General features: G+C 39.7%; 1 protein-coding gene across 31 annotated transcripts in view; it reads left to right on the plus strand.

The window, feature by feature from the left end:
• NEB (nebulin) overlaps window positions 1-24742 on the plus strand; it is a 207472-nt gene that overhangs the window by 150842 nt on the left and 31888 nt on the right. For 26 of the 31 annotated variants that reach the window (XM_090045755.1, XM_090045724.1, XM_090045725.1 and 23 more), the window contains exons 114-132: window positions 1378-1482; window positions 2307-2411; window positions 4626-4730; window positions 5332-5436; window positions 6541-6645; window positions 7128-7232; window positions 9063-9167; window positions 11853-11957; window positions 12120-12227; window positions 13505-13609; window positions 14665-14769; window positions 14892-14996; window positions 15731-15835; window positions 15932-16042; window positions 16746-16856; window positions 17318-17419; window positions 17572-17673; window positions 20748-20846; window positions 24547-24657. In XM_090045755.1, coding sequence (XP_089901881.1) covers window positions 1378-1482; window positions 2307-2411; window positions 4626-4730; window positions 5332-5436; window positions 6541-6645; window positions 7128-7232; window positions 9063-9167; window positions 11853-11957; window positions 12120-12227; window positions 13505-13609; window positions 14665-14769; window positions 14892-14996; window positions 15731-15835; window positions 15932-16042; window positions 16746-16856; window positions 17318-17419; window positions 17572-17673; window positions 20748-20846; window positions 24547-24657 — 2004 coding nt within the window. The remainder of the gene's footprint in view (window positions 1-1377; window positions 1483-2306; window positions 2412-4625; window positions 4731-5331; window positions 5437-6540; window positions 6646-7127; window positions 7233-9062; window positions 9168-11852; window positions 11958-12119; window positions 12228-13504; window positions 13610-14664; window positions 14770-14891; window positions 14997-15730; window positions 15836-15931; window positions 16043-16745; window positions 16857-17317; window positions 17420-17571; window positions 17674-20747; window positions 20847-24546; window positions 24658-24742) is intronic. The other 5 variants (XM_090045730.1, XM_090045737.1, XM_090045738.1 and 2 more) reach the window with 1 other exon arrangement.

Genomic DNA, 24742 nt, shown 5'->3' on the forward strand with positions numbered 1-24742 from the left:
TTTTCTTGTCAACATAGAAATCTTAGGGATTACTTGTGACTGTGGTCAATACACAATTTTAAATGGCAGCATAATTCTCCAGTTGACTATGCCCCTTTATGAAGCATGTTTGTTCCTATTCATCTGAAATAGTGGAGAGCTTTGTTAGATCCCACTTCAGCTCCATTCAAGTTCTCTAAAAATCTGGCCCCAGTGAGCCAAATAAGTATAAATTTAATGGTTTCATTGGCTAGATAAAATGTTGGCATTGTTTAATTGATGCATGTGATATGAAGCGATCACATCTCTCAAAAAACCTATGGGCATAGTTTAGTCAAACAGCTGGGTTCCAGATATCTTTGTGCATTTGTGCGTGCACAACAGCTGGGTTCTGGATGTCTGTGTGTGCATGCATGGTAAACCAAGAAGACAGTGCAGAGTTCCTTCTCTCCTTAAGTACAGGGGTCTGCAGCATAGGAATCAGTGCACTCGCAATATATAAAGGAAGGTTTAGCTAGCAGCACCTGAAATGGGTCAGAGCCCTGTCCTTTCTCTAGCTGCACTTGGAGCCTAGCAACAGGTGGAGTTCTTGCTTTATGACTTTAGAAGTGTAGTTGCCTCTCAGGGGAGCAGTGAGAATTCCCTCCTTAGGGTCCTCATGTTCATGCTACTTGTCTTTGCTCTTAACAGGTAAAATATGCCTGCCTTTCTCCTATTCCCCATCAACCTGGATGCTACTTTGTCTTCTATCCACCATGCTGCACATAGTTCTCCAAGCCACAAGTCTGTCTGTTGCAGAGATTCCCAAACTTTTTCTTACTGCGTATCCACTTCTAGATTTACCAGCTGCCTGCATACCCCTACCAGCATATGTTTTATATTTTAACACCTTAAATGCTAATTATTATTATAATGAAAAATTAAATCCGCCATTACACAATTTCTGCCATGTACCCCCAGAGATGTCTTGCGTACCCCTGGGGGTACATATACCACTGTTTGGTAACCATAGGTCTATTGCATTTGTTTCAGACATTACTGATTTCTACCTGGGTGTGTTCCTTTTTTTTTTTTTTTTTAAAGCCCTGGTAAATAAAGAGTAATATGTTTTAAAGACGGCAATTACTGAAAACTCCTAGGAAGAGTTCTGTGAAGGTCAGTCCTAGAGTTATGGTCATTTGGGACGCTGGCTTGTTCCATTTCTCTGGCACTTACAGAAAAACCAGAGTACTCAGCTGGTAGAAGGATGACACATGGGAGGATGTGAAAAGCAAAGGGGCATATTTTGTTTTCAAAGTGTGTGGGTGTGCTGTGAGCACACAATCACCTTGCAGGGCAAACAAGGTAACACATAATTGAAATGGATAGTTTTTGAATGGTGCCCTTTTTTTGCCATAGTACTTGTATGTGGAGCTAGCCACCAAAGAGAGACCCCATCACCATGCAGGTGCCCAGACAACCGCCTTGAAACATGCAAGACACGTGAAGGACATGGTCAGCGAGGTAAGAAATTTCTTCTCTTGTTGAGGTCTGTTTAGCTATGTGAAAGTCCCTGTTCCAACACTGGTGATGGGAAGGTATAACAAAGAGCCATCCTTTATTTGTTTTTAGACCTTTTGATTCTTGAGGATTACATTTCCTTCTGCTATCGCTAGATTGTTTTTACATAGCATAAAATGTGGATACTTAGGGGTGGGTTTATAAAACACCTGCTTCTAAAAGCAAGTCAGTAAGACTCAAGTGCATTATGTAGCACATGAGAAAAATTAATTATGACCCATTTCTGCAGGATCCTGAGTACTTTCAGGGATCTTCTGAAGAGTCTCCTTGCCATTTGTTTCAATAGAAGCTGAAAGCAGTCAGCATTCTGCAGCACTGACTTCTCAACCAAGTGTTCTCAGGGTAGCTTCACAGTAGCAGATGAGCAAGTCTGTTAGGGTACCTGTAGATGTGCGGAAAGGCTGCTGTAATTAATCGAGTCTGCTGGAGCATACTAACTATGAAACCAAGAACTAGTGCACTGCAGCAGCCTCCCACATCTCTTGTATCAGTATCCACATGCTTCAAAATGGCGGTGGGGTGCTTTAACCAAAACTCATTGGATGAACTTTAGTTAAATTGCCCCTGCTGTCATTTTGAAGTGCGGGGATGCTGATACACAAGACGCTGCAGGTGTTTTAATTAAAGCAGCTCTCAGAGTCTCTCTAATTAAAGCACCCCCACCCACCCCTGGAGCATGGGTAAAAATGCCCTTAGACACAAATGATATTTTTTGGTCTTTCATTGTATTATTTTCTTATATTATATTTTTATTCATATCCTATTAGAAAAAGTACAAAACCCAGTACGACAAGATGAAGCACAAGTACACAACTGTTCCTGACACACCTATCCTTATCAGAGCTAAGAGGGCTTACCTCAATGCAAGTGATGTACGTATCCCACAACCACCACTGTTCTTACTTTCTCTCATTTACTTTGAACAAGGAGAAAATGAAACTAGGAGAAATAAATGGATTAAAAGCAGAAAATACTTAAAATAAAGACAGCACCACTGGGTTGTTGTATGTTATTCCATTTGCATGTATTTAAATCTGTAGGATTCCTATAATTGAATTGAATACACTGGCCGGATCTGCACAAGATGCTGACTTTGCAGTAGCCCAAGACTACTACATGTGCAGTAGTGTCACATGGCAGTAATCGTGACGCAATGCTACTGTGCAGAGTACTCTTGGGCTATGGTGCAGTCAGTGTCATGAAAAAACCGCTCGTCAACACTACTTTGCGGTAACTCTGGTTACTGTGCAGTCATTTAGTACTTATTTATACAAGTACTAACGGCTGCACAGTCACCATCTCATGTAGACACAGCTACTGTATATCTTTCCATGGTTTGTATGTTATTTCAGCTGATCCTGCAATTAAGTTTGAAGCTGAAAAACTTAAATAGTTGCTTAAATGCAAGTATTCTAAATAATATACATTACAGTGAATTGTTGATGCTGGGAGTGAACATAGAAATTCATTTAGCTTACTTATTACTTTCTTCTTATGTATCAGTACTGTTCAAAGAATAAGCTTTGACTCTTCCTGAAAAAACTATCCCTTTTTATTTTAAAATAGAGTAGGAAAAGCCAGTTTCTGTCCTGGATAAAAACGGGAGGATGAAATTAGGTTTTATTTTCTCCAACTGTGGAATTTTCATTTAAAGAAGCTGTAAGACGCTGACTAAGAGTGTTCTACTGTATACTGAGATCTGTGGCATGTAAATTGCAGATTGCCTTCTGGCCCATGCAAGACTTAAAAGACTGTGTATTGGGCTGTACATCAGGTGAGCTGATCTTATTATACATGTCTAAAAACACAGGGTGCAGACAGAAGTGACAATTTTCACTCGACCTGGCCACAGAAAACCATTTATAATTGTGATCAAACACAAGTACACAGCTTCAGACAGCTTAAAAAATAGCTGATTGGTTAAAAATCTGACCCCTCATTGTGTGAGGTATGAGATCAAGACATTTAAAAATGTAGTGTCTTTTGTATCCTGTGTCTACAGAGCTCCTATCCTGTCACTGTTTTCAGAATGGGATGGGGGAAAGAAAATGGAGGGAGTTTCAGCCCCTGCTGGAGGGTGGAGTGGGTATATTGGAGCCCACCCCGAGGTGGGGGCAGGGTGGGCTCCAGTTCACTCACCCCACTCTCCAGCACCAGCTGGGGATCCTCAAGAATGAGCTTCCTCTGCTGCCTTTCCCTTCCTCCCCACTTCTGAAAAGGGCAAGTACTGGCAGAGAGCTCTGGCCATTGCTATGGGACACTGGCTGCAGGCTTCCAGCCCACAGGTAGATTTCTCTCCCCTCTGGGACCAGGAGTGAACTTCTGTTTGGTCTGGGGTAACAGTGAGACAACTCAGAACGCTTTGCAAAAATTGTTTGGAGATACAGCTGGGAGCTGCAGTTCTGCTTGCACCCCTTCGGGCAAAAATACCCAAACTATGTACTAGCAATTTGGCTAGTAACTCCTGTAAAGAAAAAAGCTCAAGTCTTATAAATGAAATTCTTACCTCCCAAGCAGCAAACCTCCTGTGCTACTACTGGGTTTCTGCTCTGTGGAAGATACAGATTTATCACAGATCCAGGGCTGCTATAAACTTAGTGCTTTCCACAATTTAGAGCATAGATTGAAAGATGAGAAAAGACATGGAGATTTGATGCTTTTGCTGTTGTGGAGGGGGCTTCTGTGAGGGTGTTCTTTTCTCCATTTTCTTTCTGAGAGGTAGTGACATTAATCTTTTGTTTTAATGGACCGAATCTTTTCTCTGTGGCTGAGTTCCAGTATAGCTCTCAGCCAGGCTAATTCCAATTTTGGGGAAAAAAAAGTTTTTAAAATTTACCAGCCTCATGTAAACATGTTGAATGACTCCAATGTCATTCCCATTAGTCAAACTGTCTAGTTAGTCCATGTTAGGGCCCAACATATGATAATGACCTTAGCACCAAATATTTCTAAATGATCATAGAAGGACAAAATCATGATTCTGAAGGCCAGTAATCATGAAGATAAGTTTAGAATTGAGGACTTACATATTTATCTTAAGAACTACTGACAAACTATATGACCGCTCCATTTTTTTCTCTTGTCAGCTGCGCTACAAAGAGACCTTTGAGACTACAAAGGGCAAGTATCACACAGTGAAAGATGCCTTGAATATCGTCTATCATCGCAAGGTCACTGATGATGTTAGCAGTGTACGTATACAACACATCTATTCCTGATTAATTTTAGTCACTTATGTGCTAAATTAGGACAACATACTTGCACTCCTTTCCCCACACATACAGACATATTTATTTTGAAGTCCCTGCTAGTGAAAGAGTCTGGATTTGATTAGCATTTATACCCAAGACACTTCACACCGCTGGACCTGAAGATACTAGATATTAGGAAGAATTTTCTCACTAAGAGGGTAGTAAGACACTGGAACAGGTTACCCAGAGAGGTGGTGGAAGCGCCATCCATGGAGGCTTTTAAGACCAAGCTAGACAAAGCGTTGGCTGGGATGATCTAGTTGGGGATGGTCCTGCTTTGAGCAGGAGGTTGCACTAGATGACCTACTGAGGTCTCTTCCAGCTTAAATTTTCTATGATTCTAAGATGGCCACATCTGTCCTTTGTGTGCTGTTGGTGACAAAAACTGGTTATGAAAATGAATGAGAACTAGGCCCCCTATTTTAAACACATCCTTGTGGAAAGTCAGAATTAGGAGTCTCCTAAAATTGCATAGCTCATGTATTATGTTTTCCAATTTTTTCACCTCAGTTTTCAACTTCCTTATGATTCCTTTCTCTAGGTGAAATATAAGGAAAAGTATATGAGTCAGCTGGGAATCTGGAGATCCATCCCTGACCGCCCTGACCACTTCCATCATCGTGCTGTCACGGATGCCATCAGCGATGTAAGTTTGCATAGTTAATTAAACATGTTGTATATGTTTCCAAAATGAACAGCAATGAGGTGATACCCAACCACCCAGCATGGAGACGGAAAAGGATCTTGGAGTCGTCATTGACTCCACGATGAACATGGGCCGGCAGTGTGGGGAGGCAGTCAAGAAGGCCAACCGTACCCTGTCATGCATCCACAAATGCATCTCGAGCAGGGCCAGGGAGGTGATCCTCCCCCTCTATGCGGCACTGGTCAGGCCGCAGCTGGAGTACCGCGTCCAGTTCTGGGCGCCACACTTCAAGAGGGACGTGGACAATATGGAAAGAGTTCAGAGGAGGGCCACTCGTATGATCAGGGGTCAGCAGGGCAGGCCTTATGAGGAGAGGCTACGGGACCTGAACCTGTTTAGCCTCCACAAGAGAAGGTTAAGGGGGGACCTTGTGGCCTGCTACAAACTGGTCAGGGGGGATCAGCAGGTATTGGGGGAGTCCCTGTTCCCCCGTGCGCTGCCAGGAGTGACCAGGAATAACGGTCACAAACTGGCGGAGGGTAAGTTTAGATTAGATATTAGGAGGCGCTACTTCACAGTCAGGGCGGCTAGGGCCTGGAACCAGCTTCCAGGGGAAGTGGTGCAGGCTCCTAGCCTGGGGATTTTTAAAAGGAAGTTAGATGAGCACCTTGCCGGGGTCATCTGACCCCGGTGCTCTTTCCTGCTAAGGCAGGGGGTCGGACTAGATGATCTACCTAGGTCCCTTCCGACTCTAGCTACTATGAAACTATGAAACTATGAAACCATTGCAAGGCAGCATATGCTGAGTTGCAAATGCAAATTGTTCTGCCTACTTGCTTGACATGATTAAGGCAGGAATTCCAGTGGCTGTTTTTATGCTGTATAATGACAAAGCAGAACCTGAAAGAGTAATATAGGTAACATTAATGTATTTCTGGAAATAAATAAATAAATAAATATGTATGTATTTATTTATTCGTATCAATATACAGTATATATCAATTATTTTCTAGAGTATTAGGTCTACACAATATTTAAGTATCAATAAGGTGCCAGTTTTGCTCCAGAGTTTTTAAATTTTATCTTGTTACTTTCTTTCTAAAGTTTAAATACAAGGCAGACTTATCCTGGCTCAGAGGCATTGGTTGCTATGCATGGGATACTCCTGATTTGAGTCTGGCAGAAAAGAACAAGGCACTCTACAGTGGGGTATGTAAATCATTTCTGATATTTAAAAGTACTTTTTCAGTGATTAGTTGCCTGTTATTATATTTTAACTAAAGGATCAAATCTGCCCTCACATATGGATGTGAATATTTTGTGGCAGAATTTGATCCAACACATTTTAAATAAGCCAGGAGAGATTTTCACAGTCAACATAGACATAAAGATTTCTTAGTTAATCCATTCTTTTCCTAGCCAGTGGAATTGTTCTCAACAGTACTTTTCCTAGTTCTTCTATACTTGCGTTATACTGTAGGAAAGTTTACAGTTCCAGCTGCTTTCCTTGTAATATCACTTCGTACAATAGGTATTGATAACTATAATTATATTACCTTAGACATAATTTTCGTTTGTATATGTAGCATTTCTGTTCTTCCTTTATTGCAGACAGTTTTTCAGTGTGTATTTTTTTCATTCTTCTGTTCTTGATTTTACTTTAGAATGACTAGTTTCTTTGTTTTTTCCAGTATAAGTACAAGGAACTATTTGAAAGAACAAAATCTCTGTACAATTACGAACCTGACTGTCCAATTAATAGGCATTTTAAGCATGCAACTCAGTTGCTGGATGAGGTAAGTTATTGAATAGAACTTTACTGCACTGCATTGATAATCTAATATCTCACAGTCTTTTCTGCTAACATTGAATTATAGGTTAATCTTTTTTCAATGTTGCAAATAATCAAAATAGACTAAAAGTTAGTTAAAATAAAGATGTCTAAAGATTAGATTAAAATACGGAAGAATCGGGATATTAATTTTATTCTATAGCAATGGGCAGTACAGAGAGGTGTGGAATAAATGAAACAATGTGACATCTTGAACCAGATCTGAATATGCAGAATTTCTCAGCTGCTGACTTGTATTATCCCCATAGCTCCTTTATCTATCTCTGTTTCCCTTCAGAGATTTTGCTTTGGATTCCCCAGTGAATTTCTTGGCATTTATGATCCTGTTAGAATAATCTTTTGTTAATTTGAACAAACTTATTAATATAGATAAGATGAATCTTTTCAAATCATACAATCAAAGTTTGCATTTTATTAAATAAATAATACATTCAGAATGATATCACAATGATATTTACAGAAATGCTAGTGATGTAACATTGTATTGTCCAGTATATACTTTTGCATCCAGAATTTAATTTTTAATATATTGACAATACAGAACTATTTCTTGAAGAACTGGAATTAACATATGGGTCATGGGAATCCTACAGGAATGAACTACTGACTTTATTAAATCTTGTACCCTTAAAAATGAATTTTGAAATTGCCCGTGGTTGTCCTCTTTTTTTTCCTGAATTTTCCAGTTTGGATGTGGTCTTTAATTATTACTTGTAGTCAGAGTTTAATGCTTTGAGGCTGTTACTCCAGTATTTTTGAGATCCTTAATTTTATATATTGCTGTGACTTAATCTGGTGTTCCAGGCAGAAATTATACTGGTCTGATTCTTAAAAACAGTGAGATAAGTACAACAATATACTTAACCAGAAACCAACTGGCCAAATGAAGAAGTGTCCAGTCAGGTACAGTAAAAGTGCTAGCCAGTGCCACCAGTATATAAGTACGTCATTCACGTGTCACCCATGACTCTACAATGTTCTAGTTCAGCACTTTCAGAACTTGTTTGCTGTCTAAACTATAGAGCAGATTTGAGTGAGCTAGTCCTCTATCTGCATTCCTTTATATTGCTCATCAGTTAAATGATACATTCTTAGATAAGGTCTGATTCTAAATGGAATCAGTAAAAAGTCTGTGACTGACTTCAATGGTGTTGAATCACATACTTTTTTCTATTATGTTCTTTGTAAAGGGCATGATGATTACAATGATTTTTTTGGTCTAATTTCCAATCATTTAGAAGAAATGAGCTTATTTTCTTAGTTAAGTGCACTTGTTTGTTGTAGTATTTATTCTTATTTTCTAAAAGATGCTCTGATTACATACCTTCATTCAGGGGTTCTAAGCCTTTACTGGTCCATGATCACAAGGCTAAACAAGTCACAAGCTGTGGGCAACATCGCATTTTGCTCTCTTGGTCATACTCAGGCTTAACTGTTTAGTTTCTTGTGGTCATGAGCAACACTGGAGGGTCTTCTTGGCAACATTGCCCAGTAGTCATCAGTTGTGGACCACTTCCTTGAGGGTGTGGTATATAAGCCATTGGCATAGGGCCATTGCCTTTCTCAGTTTCTTTACTTCTTTAATTAGATGGTAAATCACTGCCAACCCTACAAGGGGCATAATCAAGTAAAGATATATTTTAAAATGTATTCTACATGCCCAAGTAATTATGTGCGTACATGCAACACATTCGCCTAAACCACTGATCACAGATCTAGAGCTGTGCTGTTCACAATTTTCAGAAGTCTCTTCTGTATTTCTTTTCATGGACAGAAAAAATACAAGTCAAAAGCCAAGATGTTCTTGCAACATGGATGTAATGAACTCAAGAGGCCAGATATGCTGACAGCACTCTACAATACAAACCTTTGGAGCAAGGTAATGTGGATGACTGCCTTTGCAGGAAAATATCATATGCACAGTTTTGCTGTTTGGACTTTTAGCATCTTATTTGTGAAATCCCTGCATTTCCACTGACCTCAAGCTATCGTGTTTTGCTGTGCACTTATTGCTGGTTGTGATGCGATATACTTGATAACAGAACATCTGAAATTATGTCGTGGGTCTAATGACAGTTCCCAATGACAAGCTAAACAATGACTTCAAGAGTAGCCTGATCTGACCTTCCAGAATTCCTCTGTTCTCCCATATCATAAATTTTGGTAAGCATGTTAGCAATGAATATTTGCTAATATAATACACAGGTCAGTTCCTCGGTATACATGTTTACAGGATAAAGTTCCAAAGGTGGCAGTATATCATATCTTTCACCCATGTCTTCCAAATCCAGGCCCCAGGTCTGCCACCATTTCTCACACTCTCACAGATGGGATACCATCCCTGGTTCTAATTTAAAACTAAGGACTAAGGGGGTGCATCTACACATGCACCTTTACTGTTCGGTAACTTAGGTTACCAAAAATTACTGTGCAGTACAGTCTACATGGGCATGCCCATACTGTACACTAACTATGGCGACTTATGTTGACTTGGATGTAAATTTGCTACCTGCATCATGCAAATTTACACTCGATTAGTTACTGTGCAGTAATGCACTTGTAGACACGTTAATGCACAGTAATACTGTGTGTGTGAACTGACTTTGGACTAACTTTACTCCAAGTCAGTCCAAACACAGCATTACTGCACTTTAATGCCTGCACCTGTAGACCCCAGCCTAAATCCGCTTACTGTACAGAAACTTACCATGCAATAAATTTACTGCATAGTAAATGCACATGTAGATGTGCTTAGGCTGTACATATCTGAGAGCTAGATTGCAGTATTCATCCATAGCTCTGCACTGAAAATGGTACCAAGTTGTACCATTCCAGGCAGAGAACTAGGAGTCACAGTGCTTCAAGGTGACTCTTTGCCATCCAAGGCTCTGGCTAAGTGGCAGGAGAGGGTGCAGTATCTTCCACTAAGACATGGGTAGATGGGTAGGTGAACTGTCATGGCCCTGCACCAACCTACATCTTTTCAGGTAATTGTGGTTCCTTATGCAAACATGTCAGAGCCAAGCTAGAAATAGAAATACTTTCTTCCCTCTTTGTTTCCTCCCAATGTATTCTGTTAGTGGGAGGAGGAGGCAGGGTGATTTGCTGTTGGTTATTACAAAATGACGAACAAAATCAGCCCGTTTTAATATTTCTGATTATGCAAAAAGGTAGATTCATCAGCATGTAGGTTATTGTATTATTTAGATTACAGAGCTTGTTTCCCCTACCTTACGCTCATCAAGTCTGGACTCTACCTACTTCTTTTTGGCTGTGTCAGCTGGATGATAACACTGCTCATTCAATAGCTGTTCCATATCTATATTTGCCCTTGAATCAGCTGCATTTTTTAGTGGTTGCATTTTGTAATATTCCATTTCCCAGTACCCTTACTCCATAAACCCTGGGAAATACTAGAGAAAAAAAAAATCAACCTCTTCTATAAGACCAGTTATGATACTTTTGCTTTTTAGTCACACACTGAAGATTTAGCAATGCAAAGCAATTTGTGTGTGAGTGGGTGTGTCCACACATGCATACTTGCTGTGCAGTAACTTAAATTACTGAACAGTAAACCAAAATATACTGTACAGTAAATATCATGCCTGATGCTGACTTGGGCATAAATCTGATACTTGAATTACTGCACAGTAAGTATTCGGGTGGAAATGTGATACATACATGATGCAGATATCAAATTTACTCCTGATTAGTTACTACACAGTAATGCAGGTTTAGACGCTTTACTGTACAGTGACACTGTGTGTGTGGACTGACTTGGGACTAAAGTTACACACAGCATTACTGTGTTATATTGCCACAATAACATACTGTGCAGTGAATTTAATGTGCAGTAAATGCACGTGTAGATCCACCTAGTTTGTAGATTAAGTCAATGTAAAAGTGTACTCTGCATTAATAAAATCCTCCTGTACTAAGATAACAAATGTACTTTTAGACACTTTCTGTTCACTTCAGTAATAGAATTGGCTTTATCTTCTCATTTAAAATGTTGCTAAATTCCTGTTGATGGATTTGATATAGAAAATAATTACTGTGCATCTACTGTGTAATCACTTGAGATGAGTTTTTGGCCTCATTGTGTTATTTGTATATTTGCAGATTTTAATTCTTCTCTCATTGCCCAAATCTTCTCTCATTGCATTCATTTTGAACATGATGGGTTCCTTAAGCTGGGAAAAATGATTCTTAAAGATATTTTAAAAAAATATTTAATGCATAATTATACCAGAGAGACCCTCAATAACATCAGGAAAATGTAAGGCCAAATAGTGAAACTTCCCACAGGACCCAGTATAGGACTATTTATGGGAGTAACTCACACAAGCAGGCCAACTGATTCCAACATGAACATGAGATTTATGCAGTGTGACATCTAATTTTTCTGTGCACATGCTCAGCCTTCACATTGACCCCAGTGGGAGTTGTGACCATTGACTGCAGTATGCTCTCTTAACAGGAATAAAGAACCTTGTCTCTCTTGAAGATAAGGTTTTTTCCCTTTTATTTCATGTGGTTAACATCCTCTTTTTCCCACCATCAGTTCAAATACAAAAGGGAATATGAAAAACTGAAGGACAAGTACACCACAATTGTGGATACTCCAGAGCACCTGAGGAATACAAAAGTTAACAAACAAATCAGTGATGTAAGTATGGTATTATGTTAAATATGCTGTAGTCCATCTTACTGTTTGAATTATGACCTTGAAAATATTATGGCAATTAGAATATTTGTCCTCTTGACTTCTGTAATTTAAGGCATACCTGACTGTCACAAGGTAATATGCTCTAACAATTTGTATCCACAGATTATTTATAAATTGGAATACAACAAGGCCCGGCCTAAGGGATACACCACAATCCATGATACCCCCATGTTGTTACATGTGCGTCAGGTCAAGGACAAAATAAGTGAGGTAAGTAAATTACATCTTGCATGTCAGATCAATTAACTTTTTTTCTGTGATACTGTATAATTTCTGTCTTGTAGGTAATACTACCACTATAAATAACTTCTTACTAGAATGTATTTATTTTGCTTTTAATTAAAATACTTAAAGACATTTTCAGCTGCATTTAAAATGTTTATAGTGAAGTCTAAAAGTATTAAAAAGCTTTAATCGTGTAATTTTTCAGTGCAGATCAAGGGATGGTGATGGCTTAAATAGAAAAGCCCTTATCTGTGATGAAAGGTGTGGGCTGGAATGTTGTTTAATTAGGCCATGGATATGGGACTCTAATCCCTTGGTTGGCTGGTAGCTTTCATGTTGTCTTGGCTTCGTTGCTTAATCTGTCACTTGATTTATTCTTTTATACTTTGAGGACAGGAAACACCTAATGGCAATATTCTGAGGCTAAATTAATTGTATAATGATTTGAAATTTTCAGATGAATTTGCCCTCATATAAAACTGAAGGACAAAAACCTAGGGTTGATCCAATACTTACAGCACTAATATCAGACTTGGCAGCCACAGGTGTAATACCTTATCTGCCACAGGCTTTCTTTGAGATCTCGGGCAAATAATCTAAGTATTCTTGTGCCCAGGATCCCTACAAGGAAAACAGTATTTCCCTAACTCACTGTGGTACTGGAAAGATAAATGCAGTAAAGATTGGGAAGCACTCAGATGCTACAGTAATGACAGACACATAATACTGCAAACTAGAAGTACGAAGTATTAATATTATCTGGTTGCCCATACAGGATTCTGTGGGAGCACATTATCAAAAGTGATTTTGAATAACTACTTTCTGGATGTCCAGTGTGAAATAGCTTATTAGGGCATGATTTTTAGAAAATGCTGATCAGCCATCCCCTGAAAATCAAGCCACTTTAAAATATCTTGAGAAGGACGCCAAAAATGGAGGCACTCAGAATCATTAGTCACTTGAAAATCTTAGCTAAAAGTTATTGTATATAATATATTTCATACTGAACAGGAGTGCTCTGTTTTCAAGCAAATAGAAATCCATCTGGAGACTGATATTAGCTTGTGCATGTGGAGTGGCTACCATCAAGGGAGCAAGCTCTTCCTTGTCTGTTTGTATCATTTTTAATTAAACGATTTAGCAGGACTGCCTAAAATAAATTTTCCATTTGCTTCTACTTTGTTGATGAACTATTGTTTAACAGAGTTATATAAGTTACATAATTTATGTAAAAAATGCTTTTAATTTTTTTCTTTTCCCAGCTGAAATACAAAGAAGTATATGAGAGGAATAAATCACACTGCAATGTTTTACCAGATTCTGTTCATATTAAGACTCCCAAGGATGCCTACAAACTTAACAGCAATGTGAGTTCATTTTTTATTAGTGCTTTCCATATAATAATCAGCAGTGACTAACATTTGTAAAGGAGTGTGAAGGAACTGAACACCTACCATCTACTGACATTCAGTGGGATTTGCACACCTATGTACTTTTGAAAATCATGGTCAATACATTGACAGATTGTATGGGTAAAATTCAGAGCAAGTGCATTTAAGTGTAGATTTTGCTGAGATCAGCGTTTGTTCCTCTCTGTTCTTTTGCTTATCAAATAATTTTGATTTTCTTTGAAAATGTCTGTTAATTTATGATTCCTGAAATGATGTGGTGGGTCAGTACAGACTGGTGGATTTGTACAGAAGTTTTCCAGTGTGCAACACAGGTACCAGTTGCCTTATTTCCTTCAAGCTCCTCTCAGTGGCTGTCTACATGAGGCACTGACTGCACAGTAGTTCATTACTACTGCACAGTTCACATGGCATGAACTGTGACAAAACACTACTGTGCAGTAGTAATGAGCTACTGCACAGCTGGTGTGACCAAAAAGCCGTGTGGTGATGCTACTGTGCAGTAACTCCAGTTACTGTGCAGTCATTTAGTATTTATGTATGCAAGTACTGAATGACTGTGCAGAAACAACTGCACAGTCAGCATCTCATGTAGATGTGGCCACTTTCTGCTGTTAGGGAGGTATAAGTCCCTTCATTATTTTCAGTGCTACTCTGTTTCAACTCATAGTTGAAATAAGTTCTAGCCAGGAAAGGTTCATGGGTTTCTCTGAGAGGACCAGTGATCACAGTATATCCATGTTGTGGCCATGACAACTTTTCAGTCCTGCATAGCCCTTTCTTCACCTAGCATTGGAAATCCCAGTGCAAATAGACCTTTGCTGGATTTGTAAAAATCTCAGAAGAGAAGTGGATTTCAAAAGGATTGCTATCATAAAGAGTAACGTCTTCCATAAAAACTTCCTCACTTTCTCCTACCTCTCATGGAGTAGCCATGGTTAGAGGTGAAGTTGCTCTGTATACACTGAGACTTTGAATGATATGAATTCTGTTCATGTTTCTTTTTAAAACAGTTGGATTACAAGAAGAAATATGAAGCAACCAAGGCTCACTGGCAATGGACTGCTGACAGACCTGACTTCATTCAGGCAGCAAAGACTTCCTTGCAACAGAGTGATGTAAGAAAACTAGAAAATGCTGAGTTAACTAATACTCCCATTTCCCATCCCTTCCTTTTCACAACAAAAGACACTGCAGGTTTGGGGAACTGTTTGCTATCTTTTATTTTCTCTTCCTACAGTATGAATATAAGCTAGACCGAGAATTCCTTAGGGGATGTAAACTCTCTGTCACAGATGACAAAAACACAGTATTGGCTTTGAATAATGCAATCCTGGCAAGTGACGTAAGTATTTGAGCATTAACTTTGCTTTGAACATGAACTTTAACATACTACATAAAGAACCTAAAACTTACATTCCATATCCAGAGGCTTGAATGCCTTCAAAATTCACAAAGCTCTGGACTTTGTGAATACTATTTTGGGGGAATATTTTGCAGCATATATCACCTGATAAGAATAATTTGTAAAGTAAAATCAGAAGTCAGAAATTTCAAACCTGGTTTTCTAAGTTTAGATTTCAGAGTTCATATTTAGATTAGAAACAGCCTGTTTTTCAGAGATCCTGAGCAGTTCCATTTCCTGTTTAAGAATCAAGTTTAACAAATCATTATTTAGATCTGATTATTTTGTTAACAAACGGCACTTCCTTGCATGGATTCAGTCTTACAAATATCACTGACCTTGTTTATTACTTCACAAGCACAAACCGGGGCAACTGAGACTTGTGACCCCTTTTGAATATTCAGATGTGACAATATGTAAATAGTATGTGTTTTGTGCACTTTAACACTTTTAAGCAATACAGATAGCAAAATTCCAAGCTGAGCTTCACTGAGACATGCAGAAATATATAGACTGAAAATACTGATAAGCACATTGCTTGTAAACCTGAACTCACAGGAGTGGACTTTTTAGGGTTCTGCCACATATCAATAAATCTAGTACATTTGCAGTCTTGTGTTAAGCCAGCATAAGACATAAACATTGCTTAAAATAATATCTTTTCTCCCCGCCAGATAAAATACAAAGCGAAGCATAACAAGGAGCGGGGAACATGCCTTGCTGTTCCAGACACGCCTCAGGTCCTCCTCGCTAAGACAGTCAGTCACCTTGTGTCTGAGGTAATACATGCGGTATCTGTGGCCTTCATAAATTGATCCTTGTAATATTCTTACATTCATTTCATCTGGGGTTTTTTTCTTCCTCTGTGCTCTCAGAACAAATACAAAGAGCATGTTAAGAGGAACCTTCCACATGGCTCTTATACGACCCTGCCTGAGACGCGGGACACTGTTCATGTCAAAGCAGTGACCAAGAATGTCAGTGAGGTGAGTGACTAGAACAAGCTAACATTTATTTATGGCTCACATTAATCCCTACTGGCGAGACGTGGCCAAATTATTACATGTTAGGGTGACTGGTAGATTCTGATCAACAAGGTGTCCAAGGAATCGGTCAAGATTAGTTGCTTCCTAGAGCTAGCTTTAACCAAATACTGTTTGGATGACGTTAAAGTGGTTGCTTCAAGCAGACAGGCAGAATATTGAGGGCTTTTAACAGCAGCATAACTGAGTGGGGGTGGCCACAGCAGCAGCTCCAGGCACCAACTTTGCAAAGGAGGGGAACAAAAATGGTCACTCATGCAGCAGGCGGCTGGATGCGCTGCTGGCACCGGCAGTGCAGCAGCTGACCCTGCCCCGTGCGCTGGAGCTGTGCGTGGGCCAGAGCTGCACTGTTATGCCTATGGCTTTTAATGCAGCTTTCACCTAATAGAGATTGTAATCTAAATGGAGATCCCAGTTTATAATTGTATGACAGAGTACGCATTGTGCCAAGCGCTGCACGAAGGTGTGTGGGGAGGGTTGTTCTGGCGTTTTTTAATTTTTTTTGCTTTTGCTGATTAATATTTAGAAAAAATAAATCATGCATCTGGCCATCTTTGTTGGCCTCTGTCAAACTTGTAGTGATTTTGTTAGTAAGACACAGCTCTTGTGGGAATAGAGTGACATGTAACTTTTTTGCTTTAAACAGACCAATTATAAAAAGAAATTTGTGAAGGAGAAAGGCAAGTCTGACTATTCCATCATGCAGGAGCCTCCTGAAGTGAAACATGCCATGGAAGTTGCTAAGAACCAAAGTATTGTAAGTGTGTCTAGCATTTCCCTCGAGTCAGGTACCCATGTGACTGCAATTTCAGTTAGTCTCCCTAAACGGGTGGGACTGTTTTTCTGGAGTTCTGCCAAATCTCCATTTTTTCCCAAGTGTTATTTTGCAAGAATTAGCATGGATATAATTATGGGCAGGCAAAAAATTGCCTTCACAGAAATAATCACCGACTATCAGACCCTGTATATTTACCGATGAGTGGGGGTTACAATCATCTCTTTTCAAATAACATTGACAATGGTATCTTTCATTTTTTCATATATGGTTTATTATTACGTAATGTTTATTTTCTCATTTGAAAAAGGCTTACCAAAGCTTGGAGTTAGCAGGACTCCAGCTACTTTCCCAGCGGCACTATTGGTCCTTCCTTGGCTGTCTGCCTTATAGGTAAACGCAGCAGTAACCTACTTTCCTTTGTGTTTGTTTTCACTTGCTAGATTGAATACAAAAAAGATGCCAAGTCAAAGCTCCATTACACATCTATAGCAGATCGACCGGATATTAAAAAAGCAACCCAAGTTGCCAAGTTAGTCAGTGATGTGAGTATTTTATAAACCTCTTACGAAGCTCCTTAGTGGTATTTCTGCTATAATCAACAGTGTCAGTGTACACTATCAGAAGAGCATAGCTGAAATTTATTATTTGTAAGCTAAATCTTTTTTTCTGTATTGGTGATTTTTCCTTTTGACAGATCCAATATAAAGCCAAGGCTCGGGAAGCTGGCGTGGGTGTGAGCATGCTTGGGCGTCCAGATATTGAACTCGCTAAGGAGGTGTCCAAGCTTACTAGCCAGGTAATAATAAATGCTTTGCCAAGCTTTGGGGCAATGTGAGTAGTTCCATGATGTCAGATTCTTCTGGGACAGAAACTTTTAAGGCAACATTAAAGGGGGAAATCATTCCAGATAATTGTAAAGGGATTATATTAACTTAATGAAAAAAGTAACCCAGTGGGTAGAGTGTGTATTAAAAAAATGGCAGGTGTTTGCCTACAGGGTATTCAGTATGAGTCTGATCCTGGTTGCAGTGATGTCAGTGGGATTGAAATCACCACTGCATTGCCCTTTAGTTCTACAACTAAGTACTGTATGGGGTGGGATGTGGAAGGGCAGAATTTGGTTCCTTTGTGCATCTTTATCTACAGCCTTTTCTACATTCTTTGCTTTTACCTCTTCTGTCAACTCATAAAACTTCTTGTGTCTCTGTCTTATTAAGAATATTCAATTTATACTTCCTCCGAAATGTCCAGCATAAAGAGCTTTATACAGTAAGAAGATAATCATCAGGATTACCTGCAATGTAGAATTAATTAAAGATACAGTAAAATCCCTGTTATCTGGGATTTTACTAACGGGCACGTACTAGCAACCAGAATTTCTGGCTGGCCAGCCAGATGTGGGGTGGGGGGAAGCTGGCATGCATGCAACCACCTCCATCCCCCCACCCCCTGCTCCATGTGCAGCTGCCACCCCTCACTCTGCATCCAGGTGGAAACTCTGTGCCCTCAGATAACAAGTATCTTTACATTACCGGCACCCCCATTCCCCACTTGTGCTGGATATCAGGGATTTTACTGTATATAGGTAGTTTTGTTGATTAAAACTTTGAACTCAATCTGCGAAAGCCGAGGACAAGTGCATATATGTTAGGGATTTAAGTTGTCATTCTTACAAGACTGTTGTTCCACTGAGTAAAGCCTTGGCCCTGATCCTGTAACCATTTATACATATGCTTCATTTTACTGTTACAAGTAGTTCCTCTTGACTTCAGTGTGGTTACTTTAGCAGTAAAGCTGGTGTGTGTATGCTGTGTCTGTGTGAATGGGGGGGAGAGAGAGAGAGAGAGATTTTTAAATAGGAGTTGAGGATCAGCAACTCTGATGAAGTCTGTAAAAACGCAGGGGTGGAAAATTATTAGCTATTTCGGCAAACTTGAGCTGGAATGTCCCTCATCACATACAGACATTCAGTTTTTCTTGGGAGAGTCACTGTTGTACCAAAAGAAACCATGAGTGGACAAATATTCAGGATTTTTCTCCTAGTATAACAATGGCCACTCCAGGAGAAAAAAGAACCTAAAACAACCAGAGTTAAATCACTCCCAGGAGAGTTTCTCCTGTGAAAGCAGATGTCTATACACAGTCTCTTCTGAGAGAAGTCATAGCACTGTCCTCTAGCACCCCAGGGTGCTTAGCTTGTGTCTTTTCCCCCACCAAAGGAAACAGTGCGTCACTTGGGCTGAATTCTTCACCTAGGTACAGACATTACACCTATTATGCTTTAAGTGCACAGAAAGCCCTCTAAAGCAGTAACTGAACAGATATTAACGGTGGAACATGCTCTAAGTTAACCCTCACTGAGGTACTAGACTAAAGCACTTTCTGTTAGAGTGCTTAATCAGACATGTGTGCCAGATCCCATTGAGGGTTAACTTAGAGTGTGATCACTGCCAACCCAGATCACATTGTGTAGGGTTGTGCATTAGCCTCAGCCAGACCTCATTTGCTCAGCCCGAGTGCCAGGCTGCCACCACCACCTTAGCAGTTCCTGACCCAAGTCAGCCCCACCTCCTCCCTCCAGCCAACTGTGAGCCACAGCCAGCCAGACTGGGGTGGGGTAAGGGGGTCTCTCTCCCCAAAGCAGCCCAGGCCCCTGTGGTGTGCCACTACCTGGCTGGGGATGCTGCAGGGATACAGAACCCAGATCCCTTTTCCTTGTAGCCCCCCCAGCCAGGCAGTGGTGTGCCAGGGGCCAGGGCAGCTGCAGGAAGGGACTGAGGAGAGGGGCCACTCTGGCAGCCTCCTGGGAGGTGTGTGGGAGCACCCCCAGTAGCCAGCGTGAGCAGGTTCCAAGCCGCCCCCCACTTAACAGCTGATGTCTGTTCAGTTTGCTCATACTCTAGCTTATTGTGCTTTAAGAAAAGTGCAATACAACACTTCCCCAGAGGCTTTTTGAATATCTGTACTTAGCCTTCTGCTTCAGTAAAGCAGGGAACAGAACGCACCCCCTTCACAATCCTACATTGTGGTGCAGGGAGATAGAACCGGTGAGGCAGGCTGGGTCAGCCAATTAAGCTGCCCTGTGGACTGCTGCCCTCTGGTGCCAGGCAGACTGAAGGAGTCTGTGGAACATACTGAGATGCATGCACAAGGGCCTGCTAGATACAGAGTGTCTGCATTACAGTTTCTCTGCTCTTCAAGAGCTTAGCATTCAAAAATGTGTTCAGACCTCTCAGGGTAAATTTTTCTACCGGGAAAACAAACATGGAAGATTTATCCCAGGTCATTTGAATATGTGTTTGCAGCCTCTGCCCCTCACTTATTTGTAAAATGAACACAGTAATGTTACTTAACTACAATGGATAGGTAGACATACCTGTATAAATACAAGTGTATTCCTGTATGTACAAGTATAATGTATTATTACAGAAGAGAGGTTATTTAATATTTTTTTCCATTTGACTATTCAGTGGTATGCCAGTAAGGTATTTCTTTAAGGATGTGCTTTGACAATGTCTTCTAAACAGCAAGTTGTAGTTAATGTCTATTGTTACCTACTGTGATAATGTTTTCCTTTCTGAAATGAAATGGGCATTTCATTTCAGAGAAGCAGCATTTTGCCCACCACCTATTGCCCTACCTTTGTTATATATATACCAGTTTGCTTTAAAGGTACCCTTTATTTGGTACCTTTTCTTTGTGAAGTAGTCTTGGGCACCAGTTAGTGTGAGATTTACACTTTCTGTTTCTTGTGCAATTTTTTTATGTCATTATCTCAACACTGCTTGTTGCTATTCTCTCTCATAGCTTCATGCTTTATCCCTGTGACAATTTGTTTTTCTGATCTTGCTATCTTGCTACACATTGTAGGCGGAATACCTCAAAGGACACATGAGAGGGCATGGAGCTGCATCTTATGATACACCAATGATGAGACACTTTAAGAAAGCTAATATCCTAAGTAGTCATGTAAGATGGATTTAAGTGAGACAACTGGGAATGCCACTTTTATGCACCTTCTCCTATTCTGTAGATTATCTTTGTCAGTCTGAGCGCAAGGCAATAAGCCTGAGTTGTAAAAGGGTTTATGATGCACTAGTTGCATTGGTTTTCTATAGCCTTTTTTGTCAAAAGTGTGGAATGCAACAAACCTTTGTGAAGTTGACTATTCAGATGTAATCCCTTTTTTCCTTTGCAAAGATTGTGCTTGGGAATTTGATTGGTGGGGAATTTGACTAAATCTGTTTACAGAATGATTTCAAGTGAGAGCCTGCTATTGACCTTGGACATTCAGTTCCACTGACTATTTTATGGAGGTTGCCAGTGCATGCAACAAAGATGAAATTCAGCATTTAAAATGAGCAATGCAGTCATATAAATTTAATTTGGCAAGGGCTTGCTGTCTCTGAGACTGTGTGAGAAATGGGGATCCCAGTGCTCAAATGACAAATGCTGTGTTATCTGACATGGAATTAAAGATCCAGGACTGAACAGCACTAAAAGCTAAGAAATCTTCCTTAACTTGTCCTGGCTTTTTGGTTTGCAACACATTTGCAAAACTGAAGTTCACTCAGCAGTTTTTGCAGGTTACTGCAATGATACTAGTGAAACACCTTATCTTAACAGGTATGCTTTAAAAGAAAACGAAACCAAAAACATTCCTCTAATGGTTTTATGACACTTGGGAAAACAGTAAGAAACTTCACTGCATACTCCCATTAATATCACAAGTGTACTGATGTAATCAATGAGAATCCTTGTTAAACTGTAGGACTTTCATAATTAAAGGGATTGTGTGAATCCCCTTCACATGCTCCTAATACTTCATCAGAAATCAAGTGGGAGAAAATTCAGTTTCTGGGTAGTGGATCACGGGAGGAATTTACATATGTGCCAAACTTCTGTCTTGGGCCTGTGTCAGCAAGACCTGAAGTTCACAGTCAGAAGTCAGTGAAACTATCTTAACTTGCACCAGTAAAGAATCGATGCCAGTAATGCTGCAATTCATTTTCAAGGCACATATTGTACACAATGAGTAAGATTCACTTATTCATATTAGCTGCTTTGTGGCATTCTGGGTGTTGTGTTTCTGATGGTTTCTAGTGTGCAAATGATGCAATATAGCCAGACTCTATCAATCAATCTGCTTTCATACCTCTGGCAAATTCAGTTTTGACTGCTGTTATTTCTTGACACTTTCTAATATATCTTCCAAGAGCAACTCTTGGGGAAACACGAAGGTTGCACCAGTGCAGTGGCATCACATAGATTCTGCATCCTACTTTGCACATTTCTTTTCAAAGGAAAAAAGGAATTTATTGTTTCTCTGTGTCTACCCATGATTACTGCATGCAACTGCTGCATGTCCAGCTGCCACCTACTCTGTTATGTTAAATCAGAATCCTACTTTTGGAACTGAGTGCATCTGCTCCATCAAACTCAGCAAGGAAAAGAAGAAAAAGTAGCATCACTCAGCAGTTATTAAAGAAGCTCCTTCTTTATGTTTTTTTTTAATTCTAATTGTTGTTTTTCATTATAACCAAGACCTTCCTTTAGTTTTTGAACACGTCTTTATCTGATGTTGTTTGGGTCTTGGGAAAAAAATACCCCACAAATCCTTGTAGTGATATGGTTACTGAGACTGAGTCAGCTTGTAAACACTGTTGTTGTCTTTGGTCATGTTTTCCTTCTGTGGGCATTTCCTTTCCAGAAAGCAGCATCTTGTCCCAGTCTTCCTGTTTCATATAAGTTGTACATCCAGTTTGTGTAGCTGCTTACCCATGTTTTGTTTTTTCTTTGCACCCGTCATGATTGCTTTATATTTTAAATTTAAATGGTATATGTTCCCCTTTGTCAAGTGTTCATTTTCCTTTGGGTTCAGCAAGAGAGATCTGCTCTTTTAAGCCATTGGCCTGATTTTTGTCATGCTGGTGTAACTCTCTTGACTTTAATGCACTTACACTTGTTTTACACCATTGGAAGAACAGGACCAGGCACTAAGGTGTGAGTGCTTATTCTCTTGGTGGCAAAAGTGTTGATATTTTTGTTCTGTTACAGCAAGCAGTCGACTGGGCACTTGTGTATTTGTTACCTCTCGTATCTGAATTACGGAGTCTTTTGCAAAGCAAAGGAGAGACAGTGCTTCCAGCATGAGGGATAGGGGCTGTATGGATAAGAATATACTAATGAGTTTCAAAGCTGAGACTATGTGGAATGTGCTTTAACTTTGCATTGAAGCATCTTTCAGTTTTACTAACATGTTGTCTTGTAAATGTTTGCAATGTTCCCATAAACATGCTTAAACAGTGAAAATCATTATTTGCATGATGTCTATTCCTTTCATCAGTTACATCCATCAGCTCTTCCGTAGATGATTTGTTCATTTGTATGAATAATATTTGGGGATTTAGTTTTGGAGAATCATTGATTGCAAGTGCCAGAAAGGCCACCTTGCTCCTTCTTCACCTGCCACAGACTCTTTATCTGTGTGGTCCAAATGGCTGGGGCTGTGCATAATACTGTGTCCAACTTTTCCCAGGACACGGGATGGATGTGGGTGGGCAAGGAGATAAGGTGGCTTTGCCGCACACGTTTTCTATACTAGCCAGAGGATCAGCAGGAAGGAACATGTGTTAAATTAGTATTTAATATCTGACTATGAAATCCTCTGGGGACTGATGCTTCATTGAAGAATCACCTACACAGTGGGGGCTCTGTTTGTGAAAAACAGAATTTGATTCTAAATCTTGAGGGGCTGATTCTTGGAATTTTGATCATGAATTGCAATATCCAGTTTATACTTTGAAATCTCTTTTGAAACTGACCCAGCACTTTCAACAAATTCTTGTTTGTCAAAATGCCTCTCCTCTTAAAATCCTATGCACAGTTTGGCTGGAATGCTCTGTGCTGTATCTGCAAGAGCTGTCAGTGGGTCATCCTGGAAGCAGCCTGACCAGCACCTCTATTTACAACAGTAGAAGAGGGAAAATCATGGTCCTGCAAGTTCCCATACACTTCAGTAGAGCCAGGAATTGACCCTGCATGTGCTGCATTTTCACAGATTTGCACCAATGTTCATAGATACGACTTAATCTGAACCCCAACCCTAATTTGGAGTAGGTTTGGGGAACATTACCATCTTTTGTACCTATTGCTTCCTTTTGGCTGAGATCAGTTATAGGATCTTCATTTAACATAGAGCCTTCTTATATGGTACTACTTTTTTTTGCATTTGAGGTAATTTTTGTATGCCTTTTTTCTCTAAGATGTACATACTAAGTTCCCCTAACCACTCTTCATACCCTTTAAGTCAAATACTTCATACTGCAGCCACATATACACATACAGTTTCTACTGTAGTGACTATTTTAATGGTTCAGAATATTTTAAGTGCTCTTTAATTTATCTGCATCATTTTTATAGTGAGGAGCTGAAATCTGTGCACTGATTGAAAGATCTGTATGCCATGTGTTAATACACAATGCAAATTTCTATGTCATGTCAGGTCATCTTTAAACTATCTTTTATTCCAATGGATGTCTTAAAATTATTGGGGGTTTTTATACCTTCTGCTTGTTGTTCAACCATTTTCCCAGTCTGAATATGGGTTCTTTTAAACTCTAACACAAAACAAGCCAATTATAATTCTTGGTTGTTTTTTTTTAATTAGGTGAAATACAAAGAGAATTTTGACAAAGACAAGAAGAAGAAGCCACGGTATGACTTGAAGGAGGCTAAAATCTACAAGACCATGAAAGATGCTCATAACATGGCTAGTGAGGTATGTCTACTCACCACAGTATTTTGCGTTTTCTGATTTATAGCTTACTGGTCTCACTGGCAGAGCCCTACTTTCTGTTATTAAT

Source organism: Crocodylus siamensis, chromosome 4, assembly GCF_052110815.1.
Source record: "Crocodylus siamensis isolate JL-2025a chromosome 4, ASM5211081v1, whole genome shotgun sequence".
Classification (NCBI taxonomy): Eukaryota; Metazoa; Chordata; order Crocodylia; family Crocodylidae; genus Crocodylus; species Crocodylus siamensis.